This window comes from Rhinolophus sinicus, linkage group LG03 (genome assembly GCF_036562045.2).
Source record: "Rhinolophus sinicus isolate RSC01 linkage group LG03, ASM3656204v1, whole genome shotgun sequence".
In the NCBI taxonomy this organism is placed as follows: domain Eukaryota; kingdom Metazoa; phylum Chordata; class Mammalia; order Chiroptera; family Rhinolophidae; genus Rhinolophus; species Rhinolophus sinicus.
Window position 1 is genome coordinate 18,946,448 of NC_133753.1, and position 12,995 is coordinate 18,959,442.

At 40.3% G+C, this 12,995-nt stretch overlaps 1 protein-coding gene across 1 annotated transcript in view; it reads right to left on the reverse strand.

The window, feature by feature from the left end:
* Nucleotides 1-10,748, reverse strand: part of TSHR (thyroid stimulating hormone receptor) — a 102,143-nt gene extending 91,395 nt beyond the window's left edge. The window contains exon 1 of the mRNA XM_019731093.2: nt 10,553-10,748. Within this exon, the coding sequence (XP_019586652.2) occupies nt 10,553-10,722 (170 nt within the window). The 5' untranslated portion in view covers nt 10,723-10,748. The remainder of the gene's footprint in view (nt 1-10,552) is intronic.
* Between the last annotated feature and the right edge of the window lie 2,247 nt (nt 10,749-12,995).

Here is a 12,995-nt window from a genome sequence, read left to right on the forward strand (position 1 = left end):
CACGTATCATATAAATACAGAGATCATGTTTTTGAAAGAAAAATTGGGACACAGGGAGCTCTTTACAGGTGCAAGAGGGGTGTGGGAAGTTTAGTTAAGATGATAATGAAATATTTGAGTTTCTGGAATATTCTAATGGTAAAATATTTTAATTGGGCTGTAACAGAAAAATTCAGGGCATATTTATATGTCACTACAGTGACATATAAGTGTTGTAAGAGAACAACACTTATTAGATGGTTTAAAAATCACAAATGCCTTTGTTTTGTCATTTTAAGAAAAGAATTTGCTTCGAAAATTTCTGGGACTCCTTAAATGTTCCTAAGAATTCATACAGAAATGAAACAAAGCAAGTAGAGTTAGATTTCTAAATGGAACCCTTTAAAATCGAATTTGTAGCTTTGAATAAATAGGACCATGTTGTCCATACTCGAAATTTCCTTCAACTATTTTTTAACTGTAGTAATGAAAGGCAAAATAGACAGTAAGCATACCATCCAGCTTCAGTGCAGATGGAGACAGGGTCAGTATGAAGGATTTAATGTCAGATATGAGGCATTAGATACTTGTAAAAGCTATTTTTAAACCATTGATTTGGAGAATAGCCGGATTTAGTGAACTTTTTGCATAAAGAGCCTACTCAAGGGTTAAGTGTGAGGCATAAAAAATAATCGTAATAATGCATTCTTAACAAAAAATATCACTTTGAAAGATCAGGACGTTTTTATTTTTTTCAATATATTTTAGTGTTCTTTGTAATAAAATAAAAATATTGAGTCATAGTTAATACCAAGTATACATTTGTCACACAAAAAAAGCCAAATTATTCCAAAACAGAATTTCTTAACTTTTTGTTAAGAAACAGAATTTCTTAACTGTTTTGAAAATCTGAGGAAAGTTATAGATTCTCTCAGCAGGACACTGATATACTTGTATACAAATTTTTACTTCATCACAGAAGGGTAATAAACATACTTGCACAACAAGGAGATATTAAAATAATTGAATAGTTATATCAATTCAAATTAACGATTTCTCAGCTCTGGAGGGGGAAAGAACTATTTCAATTAATTGATAAGTCCAGATACAATTCATTCATTTAACAATATGTTTTAGGTATTCTGAATTAGTTTTCTATGTCTACTACTTTATCAGAGCTGATATAAGAAAATAGACTCCAGGATAGCCAGGGTTTGTTCACACAGGTGAAATCACTAGACATTGAGGACCAAGGGGTCTGAGGAAAGGGTTGAATGGGCATGGCCTCTGAGCTGGTCTGACTATTGAGGCTGGGCTTTAGGCACACACACTGCCTCCTACCTGCACATTTTCACTGGCCTCCTTCAATACCTGCCATTGGTATACATCAAGTCCCTTACTTGGGTCAAGTTACTAGGATATTCAAATACAGAGTTGCATTATCCTGAAGGTACGTATAAGGAAATACTCTGGGAAGTATATATATGAAGCCACTGGAACCACAGTTAAATGATGGAAAAGAATTCAAATTCACAGTAATTTTTTGGAAGTTACATAAAAAAGAAATAAAACCAGAGACTTCAAAGGAATGTCCTGATTATTCTTGTTGGCAGATATGCTTGGGGCTCTCTTCTACTTACCTCTTGCTTAGAAGCACTACATTTGGAAATTTTAGGAAGCTCTGATGGAGTTAATTTCTTGGAAGTGGCTATTCAAAGGAGCATGGTTTAATAATATGTACATAGGGTGAAACAGGCGATGAGAGATGTGGAACTCCATCAGATATGATTTCAGTATCTAAAAAACTAGTGTCCCAATAGCTAAGAAAAACATGAAACGAAGGTAGAATTTCATCTACCTTAAAAGAGCAATAAAACTTAAGGACTTTGGGGCTGGCCTGGTGGCTCAGGTGGTTGGAGCACCATGCTCCTAACACCAAGGTCGCCAGTTCCATTCCCACATGGGCCAGTGAGCTGCACCCTCTACAGCTAAGATTGTGAACAACAGCTCTCCCTGGAGCTGAGCAGCTGTGGGCTGCCAGGAGTGGCCGGCAGTGACCAACTGCCTCAGCTGGGGTAGGGAGCGCAAGGCTCATAATACCAGCATGGGCCAGGGAGCTGTGTCCTACACAACCAGACTGAGAAACAACAGCTTGAACCGGAGGGGGGATGAGGTGGAAGAAAGAGAAAAGTTAAAAAAAAACAACAACAAACAACTTAAGGACTTTGAAAAAGAATTATAAAAGGGTATGAAGAACAAAACAGAATGACATTAAAGTGCCTCTGGAGACATTCATTCATACATTCATTTATTAAACAAATACTCATATTTATCAACTACCAATTATATGCCAGGCTCTTTCTGGGCATGTGGGATGCATAACTGAACAAAACACACAACAAAAACAATAATACCCAAAAACCTTTCCCTTGTGGAGATTATATTCTTGTGGAGAAAGACAAAATAACATAAAAACAAGCAAATTACGAAGTATATTAGAAGGTGACACATGCTATGGATTATGTAAAAAAGAAAAAACAAAACAAGGAAAGTTAAATTTTAAGATTTAGGAAAGCTGGGTTGAGAAAGTAACATTTGCACAAAAACTTGAAGGAAGTGAGATGATTAACTATAGGGACATCTGGGAAAATAATGTGCAAGCCATAGGGAAGAACCTAATGCATCAACACTGACAAGTGTGAGGAGGCCAATGGAATGAGAGCTGAATTATGAGCTAAAGTAAAAAGAGATAGAATTGGAAAAGTAAAGGTCTGAATCATGTAGGGCCTTTTGGGCCACTGTAAGCACTTTGGTTTTTATTTTGAGATGACCAGGAAGCCTGTTGGAAGTTTCTGAGTAGAGGAGGGTCATGGCCTGACCTATGTTTAAAAACAAACTCTTTGGCTCGTGTGTGAAGAATAGACTGCGAAGGTCAAGGGCAGAGGCAGGAGACATTTAGGAGGCTGCAGAGAAGACACTAAGTATCATGAAGAGACATTTTCCTAAAGAGGACATACAGATGGCAAACAGACATATGAAAAAACGCTCAACCTCACTAATCATAAGAGAAAGGCAAACAAAAACCACAATGAGATACCACCTCACCCCAGTCAAAATGGTTGTCAATAAATCAACAAACAACGAGTGCTGGCAAGGATGTGGAGAAAAGGAATCCCTCGTGCACTATTGGTGGGATTGCAGATTGGTGCAGCCACTATGGAAATCAGAATGGAGGTATTTCAAAAAACTGGAAGTGGAATTACCTTATGACCCAGCAATTCCACTCCTAGGTATCTATCCAGAGAAATCCAAAACACCAATTAAAAAAATTTTATACACCCCTATGTTTATTGCAGAACTATTCACAATAGTCAAGACATGGAAATCACCAAAATGCCCATTGGTAGATGACTGGATCAAGAAACTGTCATACATTTATACAATGGAGTATTACGCAGCCATAAAGAAGAATGAAATCTTAGTCTTTGCAACGATATGGATGGACCTAGAGAACATTATGCTAAGTGAAATAAGTCAGACAGAGAAAGACAAATACCATATGATCTCACTTATATGTGAAATCTAAAGAATAGAATAAATGAACAAACTAATCATAAACAGTCTCAGAGATATAGAGGAAAAACTGAGGGTTGCTAGATGGGGGGGATAATATGGGGGGAGAAGGTAAGGGGATTAGAAAGCACAATTGGTAACCACAAGATTGCCACAGGGATATGAAAGTCAGCTTGGGGAATATAATCAATAACATTGTAAATATTTTGTAGGGTATCCAATGGACACTTGTCTTATTAGGGAGACCACTTCATGAATGATGTAGGTGCCTGACCTATACCTGAACCTGACGCTGAATAATAATGAATGTCATCTATAATTTAATACATATAGTCACAAGAAGTGGAGTACAGCATAAGGAATAGAGACAGTGGAAATGTAATGGCTGTGTGTGATGTCAGAGGGGTAGTAGATTGGGGGAGGAAGGTTATCACTTTGTGAGGGGTATAAATGCTTAACTATTACATTGTTTTGTACACCTGAAACTAATTTTTTTTTTTTAAAGTATCTTAAGAGAGCCAAAGAAATGCAAAATTCAACTGAAGCAGTACAGGAAGTTCCCTATCACCTAAGGTATGCAGGGGTTGCAGATTCTGAGGTAGAACTGAGACCAACCTCTTTTTAAGTTACTGACTCCTAGTGACATTAAACAAGGCTTAGAATGTCTCAATATGTCCCTCCGGACTTTATGTCTATTAGTAAGATCTATTAGTACTGTATCCTTCAAATTGGGACAACTTTGAGAGTGAAAGGAGTGCAATTAATTACACCTTGACAACAGGTATAAGGGGAGGATCCACTTAGATAGGGCAACCCTAGCTATGAGGAACCTAGGAAGCCGCTGGATGGTTGGTCCAATAAAGGACCTAAGTTCGATGGGGGCGAGACTAGTTTGCTTAATGATTAAACATGTCTTTTAGGTTGGGAAAATTTAGAATTAAGAATAGAAATGAGAATCTAAATCAGACCCATAGTATCAATATGTTTGTGTTAAGTGTAAGAATAATCACTATATATTTGGTATTTTCAGTAATTATATTATTTAAACTTGTCCTATTGGAATATCTAGTAGATTGGCCTTATGATTCCAATTTAAAATATATAATTGAGTAATTTATTTTAACCTGTGATTTAAGTTGACAAGGAAATTATTTTTACTAAGTTTACTTGGAGAGAACTGATTAGGGTAGAGGGAAAACTATTTTTTCCTTCCCTACATTCCCAAAAGCACACATAGGAAATAGAAGAGCCAGGCATTCAACTCTGCTGATATCACACTCTGCACCACTTTACCTTCCTGCGCATGTAAATAGCATTGGGATGTTGAAAAATGTAGGATTCCTGGTACTTATAAAGTTTAATTTAACAGATTCTTTAGAATTTTCTAAGCATTTGGAAAGTTTTGTCAAACAGTCAACTGCTTTAAAAGAAAATATATTTAATTTGTATTCAAACTGTTTATTATTTTAATAAATTATTTATTAAAACATTATTGAATTATAAAATCTTCCTTAAAGTAATTGTTGCAATTAACTAGACTTACAAGTGAAGTAATAAATATATGGAAAACTCAAAAAAAAAAAAGAACTAGATTGTATGTTTATGACTTTAATGGATCAAATATTTTAAAAACCAGTTACCCCAATAAGTCTTTTTTGTGCACAAAAGCTGCCTCCACAGACATCAGAATTCACCTTTACCTGCATGTAGAAAGTAGTAACGTATTGTGTTGCTCATCAGTATCTTTGTCCCAAGTGAATAAATCAAACTCCTTCACTATTCAGGTTGGAACTCGTCAAAGCTTTTCAAATGAGCAGTTCCACTTCCCAGAATACCACTTTCCCACGCCCTCCCCAACCCCAATCCCAACCCTAACCCCAACCCCAAGCCCCTACCCCTGCAACCCATATACCCAACTGCTACAGGTTCAGGATGTAGCTCAAGCCTCCCCTGAACCCCAGTTTAAGTCAGTTCCCCCATCCCGACCAAGTATAACCTCAGCACACACAATTATATGTTTATGAGATTATTCGATTAATATTCAGACTCCGCAATAGACTATAAGACGCCTGAGGACAGGGACATGTTGGTGTTTTTCTCCACTAAATCCAGAGCTTACCACAGTATCTGGAATACAGCCAGTGCTTAATTAACATTTGCAGAATGAAGAAACTGAGCAATGTTGAGAGCATATGGCCCTTCTTTGAGGGAAATTCTCCATTGTGTGTAATGGTAGAGGGACTCAGTTCTGCATCTTCCACTACAGGCACCAAATGTGGCAGAGGGGGATCTCCTCCCTCTCTCTAGACCCAGCATCTAGGACACAGCATGTAACGAATGCCAGATAACCGGATGCTCCCTTATAGGATATTACTCTCTGGCTGGTGATTCAAAGAGGCAGGGACAGTTGAGAAATCATTGATGGCAGCAGATAGACAGTTCAGCAACTATGGGATGGGGAGCCCAGCACCACAGATGTCCGGTGGCTGTGGCTGAGGTGTTGTCCTTGATGTTGTTCCAAACCAGATGGTTGGCTGTGGCTCCAACTTCCTGCCTGCCCTGGACCCTGGCTTACTTTCAAAGCCTGGTTCTACAATGATTCTGTAAATTACATGTTATTCTTTCAAAATATTTCTTTCCTCCTTAAGCTAGATGGAATGGGTTTTCTGTTACTGACCATCAAAAACTTTGAGAGAGAGGGAGAGAGAAAGAGGGAGGGAGGGAGAGAGAGAGAGAGACTAAAAGAATAAATCATGGAGCCTGGAAGCGTAAAGTGAAGCCTTTTAAGTCACAAAGTATTGGACTGTATTTGGGCAGCAGGTGGGTACTAAAGCAGAGGGCTTCTCTTTAGGTTGAAAACCAAATGTTATTCAGGTTATGACCACTGGTTGTGACTAAAACAAGTGTGAAATGTGAAGCAGATGTGACTTGGAGATACATGAGATTATTTTAGGTGGAATGCCCACATTGTATTAAATAACATTGAATGACATAATGAGAAAGTGACTCCCTTTTCCATTGTTTTCCAATCCTTCCGATACCACCAAGGACACCATGTTGGGTTGGTATCTCTTTACTATTTCTTGAACACTTATTACTCTTCCTTTCTTCTAAAGAGAAGACAGCCACAGGCACAGAGCATTCACAGACCATAGTCTTGAGCTAGAATATAGCCACATTCCTGTTTTCACTGTATTTAGTTTTCTGGTTACCTACTATTTATAGCAAGTTGTGCTAATTTTCCAGCTATAGTTGTGATACCATTTTCTAAATAAATTTCGTTCAGTTAAAGACATGTGTGAACTTAAAGATACTGAGCAAATAATAAGCACAGGTGGAACACAGATAGGGCAAAAATACTGAATGATTGTCTTCATCTTAGAAAATGCTGGAATAGTCCATCACTTAGAGCCACAGATGCAGAATGCAAAAGTCTAAACACTGAAGCAAAAATCAGAACCACAAACAATAGTCACAACAACTCCTTCGGAAACATTTCTGAAGGCACACAAGTGTGTGATGGACAAAACATTACTCCACTGAAGCTCTAGACCCCAGATGGTGGGGGAGGAGGGTGGAAAGGGTGGAAGTGGTGATTATAGATTGTTGCCATCTTAAAACTAAAAGCTAGGAGGTCGAAAGGACCAGGTGAGGTAAGGCAGCACTTTCTTGAGGAAGAATCCACACACATCTAGAATGGTCATCAAACCCTATTCACCTCCCCATTCAGAGAAGGGATAGTCCAATCGTGCACAGAGGTAGCAAATGGCAATGCTCTGAATCAGAGTGATGGGTCAATCTTGTTATTCTTGGTATTGAGTTGATATGATCTATAATTACATACCAAAATTTAAATTTTTAATTTTATTCTGCTTGCTTCATTTAAGTTTCCTTAAATCAGTAAATCTCAATTGAGAAGAGCATTTTTTTTTCAAACTACCTGCATATCAAAGATTGTAGAATGTTCCATGGGGCGGCAGGGGGATGGGGGTTACAGATGCCAGCTCTCCTTCACCTACCACCGAGTCAGAACCTAGTTTTAATGAGAGTGTATCATCGCTCTCTGAAGGGGGGATGTGGAGAAAAAGATTCAGAACCACTGTTTCAGTAAGAGCCACAACAGTGTACTCTGTCCCACCCATCCACCGGACCACATGGCAGGAGTATAGGTAGTGCACAAAGAGGCCATCTGCTTACCTTTCAGCACCGTAATATATGGATAGAAGATAAAGCTTAGGAAAACTGCTCTCAGAACCATAATAATTTATGAAACAGCTAGGCAGTGGTTACACAGCTTCTAGATTAAGAAAAGCAGTTACCACCCAGACCAAGTGTTTAATGAGAAAGATCTGGTTTGTTTAGGGAATGTCATCTATAACTTTGATGTAGGCTTTCTTTTCCTCCTTCCCTCCCATCCTCTGTCTTCCTCCTTCTTTTTGTTCTTTCCCTTCCCCCTAACCTCCTGTTTCCTGAGTTCTTGCAAGTTTCTCAGGCCAACAGCTCCCAAGGTTATCTGTGGCTTATTGAACATCATTCATTTTCAAACTCCTTTCTCCAGCGCCTCATGACAAGACTGGGGAAAAGCTGACAGGTGAGACCCACTTTCATCTGAGAGCAACGGTTTGAGGGGGCAGCTCTGTGGTATTTCAAATCCTGATACCACCACTTACAAGCTATGTGACATTAGGCAAATTGCTCATTTTTGTAGTGCCTCAGTTTCCTCATTAATAAAATGAAAATAACAAAACCATCTACTCAATTGGATTTTGTGAAGATTCAATGGGTTGAGTTCATATAAAGTGCTGAAAGCAGCACAACATAATCGTCAGCTTAACATTTTGACTTCTTATAAAGTTCCCTTCAATAAAAGAGTTCTACTGCCCCCCAAAGTTTTGAAAATCACTTCGCTACCATTGTAGATGGTGTGGTCATTGTTTAGATTAGCATAGCATTCTACCCACACTTTTCAATAGCCTCTTCCCTATCTCAGAATAACTTCGTTCTTCAGAATAGCACCCCCCCCCCCAATTGTTTTCAAGGTCAGAGTCTTCTTGCTGTTATATTTATCCAGTTCTTAGTCTTTGTGACTCAGTGGATTCTGTCAGACTATTCTTATTAGCATCACAGACATCAGAAAGCACCTAACTGAATCCTCTGTTTTACCCAGAAGGGAACTTAGGTCCTTCTGAATAGATTATCTCACCCATTTTCACAGTTAGTGCGAGGGGGATGAAGAGAACGCAGGTTTCCTGACTCCTACTCCATTGCTCTTTCTCCGACATGTTTACCCTTTCTCCTCATCATTTGGTGGAATTATAAACAGGATGACTCCAAGTTCCCTTCCACTGTCAGAGCCATTTCTCTTTAATAACTTAAAATTCTGCCACCTTTAAAGAAGTCTCTGTAGAAGTGATGCCTTTGGCCTTCTCTCTCCCTGCCACACAACTGACAATCTGAGACTAGCAGATTCACTTGTTCATTCATTCACTTAAGCTTTTTTTTTTTGACACCAAAGTGGTTCCAGCGTCTCTGTGTTAGGAGAGGTCGTGGCTTATTTGGATAGGCACACAAAGAAATGTTACAGAAAAGCACGCTGTGTATAAGGGCTAGAGTAGGGTTCATGCACAGAATGTTGGGAGGAGGAGGGGAGAGGAGGTAGCTTACCCAGCTTAGGGGTTGTGAATCAGGAGAGCCTTCCTGAAGGATTTGACTCCTAGTCTGGATCTTGAAAAAGGCATGAGCCAGGTGAAGAAAGGGGAAAAGTTGCTTTAGGCCGAGGGGGTGACATATGGGAGGGAAGGCAAAGGCAGTTTGTGAGAGGAAAGAACTTTGGGGAAAATGCCAGAAGTTCTGTTCAGTAGGAATGGAAAGTCAGACAGATTAGGAGGCATGAGGTTTGAGAGAAATACTAGGCTTGGTCTGAGAGGATCTTGTAGGTTGTAGAAAACATTTTTATCCTGGAGGCCATGAGGAGTCAATGTAGGGGTTTAATTAAGAGTAAAGAACATATTTTATTCTGTGGTTGCAGCATGGAGAATAAAGCAGTATTTGGAGGTTATTGCACAAATTAATCCAGGTGAGATAAGAAGCCGAGGTATCTCAGAGCACAGAAATACATACTCATACCTGTGCTGAAATATTCATCACCTACTGTTGAATGTCCCTATGAGCTAAATTCTTGAGAAAAATCTCCAAGTACAACTTCACCATTGCTTTTCATCTATCCACATTCTCTATAGTAACCTGTACTTTCCTACCTTAACTGGGTTGAATCAGCCTAGGTTATTGTACATACATAAAGTTTATTTAATGTCAAGTTCCGAATTTGGTAGTAGTTAACATGCAGATAAAAATATATTTTATAAAATTTCATCTCTTTATATTTCTACCATGCCTGTCCCAAAGCAGGTTTCTGGATGTCCTACGTAAGTGGGCAGTTCATAGTTGAGAAAGTAATTCAGTTATTTCATACAAAGTTACCTTCATAGAAAGTATGAAGGGTATATTTAAAAAAGAGCCCCTGATTAAATTTTTGTCAACTACTTGATGAATTAGCAGACCAGCTAAGATAATTTCCCATCTAGAAAAACTAGAAGAAGTTCAGTTTTTTTTCTTCAATTATTTATTACCCAAAATAAAATAAGATAAACAATTCAGTTCTTGAGTTGCTGAGATGAAGCTAAGGTTCAGGCAGGGTGAGGGGAAGACAAAGTGCAGAATAGCAGCTCTCTAGAAAGAACAACTCTCACTTTCATCTTGCACCGAAGTTTTGTTACCTTTTCCTGTGTTATTAATAACTACTATGGTGTCAGCAATGCCAAGTTTGGGCGACTGACTTTTTCTTCATTGCAGGCGCGCGTGTACACACACACACACACACACACACACACACACACACACACCCTCTGGCCTACCCTCAAGCTCTTTTTGCACACTTCCATCCACCTTTCCAGCTGCACTTGGCCTCTGGGCCCTACCCTCTCCTCTCCGAGGTACTTACAGAGTCTGCGTACTGGGCGGTAGGCTGGGGATGCTGTGGATATCCTTGCAGGTGACTCTGAAGTTGTCCTCCTGGTGGCACTCGCAGGGTGGAGAGGGGCACCCTTTACCCCCCAGGCTCCAGGGCAAGGCAAGAAGCAGCGCCAGCTGCAGCAGGAGCATCGGTGTCATTTTCCACGGGTTCCCAAGGCTATTTCTTCAATCTCCACTATCGTGTAATTCTCAAGCCCTCTGCCCCTCGGGTTCTCCAGGGTGAAGGAGAGCGGGAGGCGTGGAAGAAGAGAGGACTCGTTGGGGTTGTGACTCCAGCACCAAAAAGAGGCTGGAGAGGGTAAAGAAGAGACTCTTAAGTGTTCCGTTTCCCTAGGCAACTCTCCACCCAAACAAGCCTATTGGCTTTACTTTCCTTGCCGAGAGTCCCGCAGATTGCTCCTTCTGTTCCCTGATACTTAACACCGGTCCGGGTTGTCTCCTCTGCTTTCCAACCAGCCCCACGCGTTCTTCCCATTAGTTCTCTCCAAGCCTAATACAGACGCTCTGTCCTTCCCTTGTCTCTAAACCCAATGGGCCACCTTTTCCCGTGGGTAGCCTCCTACAAACGCTTCCTGCCGGGATCCCGCCGCACGCACTCTTATCCAGAGAAAGTCCCTGCAGAATGAACTGTTCAGGGCGGACGCGGGTCCTGCAGAACTTCAGCTCCTCCTGGCCTAAGACGCCTCTGCTGACGCCACTCCGACGTGCGGCCGAAGCCGGGGCGCGACACCTCTGCGGGATCCTCGCTGCTCCCCAACTTCAGCACAAACCTGGTCCACTCTGCGCGAGCGAGCGGCCCCACACTCACGCAGAAATAGCCGCGAGGGGTCGCCTAGCGGCGGCCGGCTCACATTACAGCAGGTTGACTCGGAGAGGCGGGTCGGGAACTTGGCTCTGCGGCCATCTGCTGGGGAGGACAGGGAACGGCAGAAACAGTTCTGGCGCCTTTGAGGGAACTCCGAATGCAGCTTTGCTATCAGCGTTTGAAGCCAGCAGGTAAATTCTGGTCTGCCCAGGAGTTCTGTTGAGCCATATACTTCCCCTTCCCCCCAGAAGATGTAGAGAAAAAGAATATTTAAGTGGCACACTCTCCTCTATTCATCATTCTTCACACAGTAGCCAAAACAAAAATTTTAAATATAAATCAGGTTATGCCAATTTCCCTCTTAAAAACCTTCAAATGCTTACTAATTTGTCTTGGGATAAAAGAAACATTAACTCTTCTCATACTGTATGATTCCATTTATATGAATTTCTGGGACAGGAGGGGAAAGCTATGGTGATGGAAATCAGAATAATGTTTAGTGAGAATTGACTAGAAAAAGACAGGAGAGAGCTCACAGGGGTTATGGAAATGTTCTATGTCTTAATTAGACTGGAGACAACTGAATGCACACTTTTGTCAAAATTCATTGAACTCTACACTTAAAATATGTATATTTTAATGTTCATAGTGACTTTATTCATAATCACCAAAAAACCGGAAACAATCCAAATGTCCCTCTGCTAGGCAATGGATACACAATGATACATCTATACACAGTGGAATACTATTACCCAATAAAAAATAAAAACATTAAAAAACACATATAAATTCTGAAAGGCAAAGTTTGCTAATCCCTGTCCATCGAGATCCCACCATTACTCATCTATGCAATCTCATTTCACAATATGCTTCCCTGTTCTCTACATTCAGCCACTCTGCTGGACCCAGAACAAGCCAAGTTTATTACCACCTCTGGGCTACTCACTATTGCTGAACTCTATGCCCAGAACAATCTGTCCCTAGATCTTCACATCATTCAAGTCTTAGTTTAAATATCACTTCCTCAGAAAGATTTTTCCTGAAAATTCCGTGTAAAGTAATGATCCCCTATCATATTACCTTGTTTCACTGTCTCCAAAGCACTTATCATTAGTTATTATTATTGATTAGTTTACTCCTTTATTGCCTGTCTCTTGGTGCTCTCCCAATCCTTTTCAAGACATAAGTCCCATGAAAGAAAGAACCCTACTGATTTTTTTTTTTTTTTTTTTTTGCCATTGTATCCCTAACACCAAGAACAATGCCTAGCTCAGAGTTAGTAAAGCATAAATGTTAAATGAATGTGTTACCAAACCAAAGTCTGTGTGCTCGACTCTTTGAAAGGTCAGAATTCAAAATGTCAGTGTTTGGGGTAAGGAAAGGTTTAACGATCGAGAAGGCACCAATGGAAAAGATGGGAGACCTTGGTACCTCGAATCTATCTTGCACTCTGAACCAGGCCAAGAGTTTTTAAGGAGCATGGGAGCGGGGGTTGGACAAGTATGCAGAACTGCTGGTGGGGCAAGTTTTAATTGGAGGACGTTGGAACTTGGCCATTCACGGTAAAGGGGCATCAACAAGGTTTCTTACGGGATAATGGACTCTT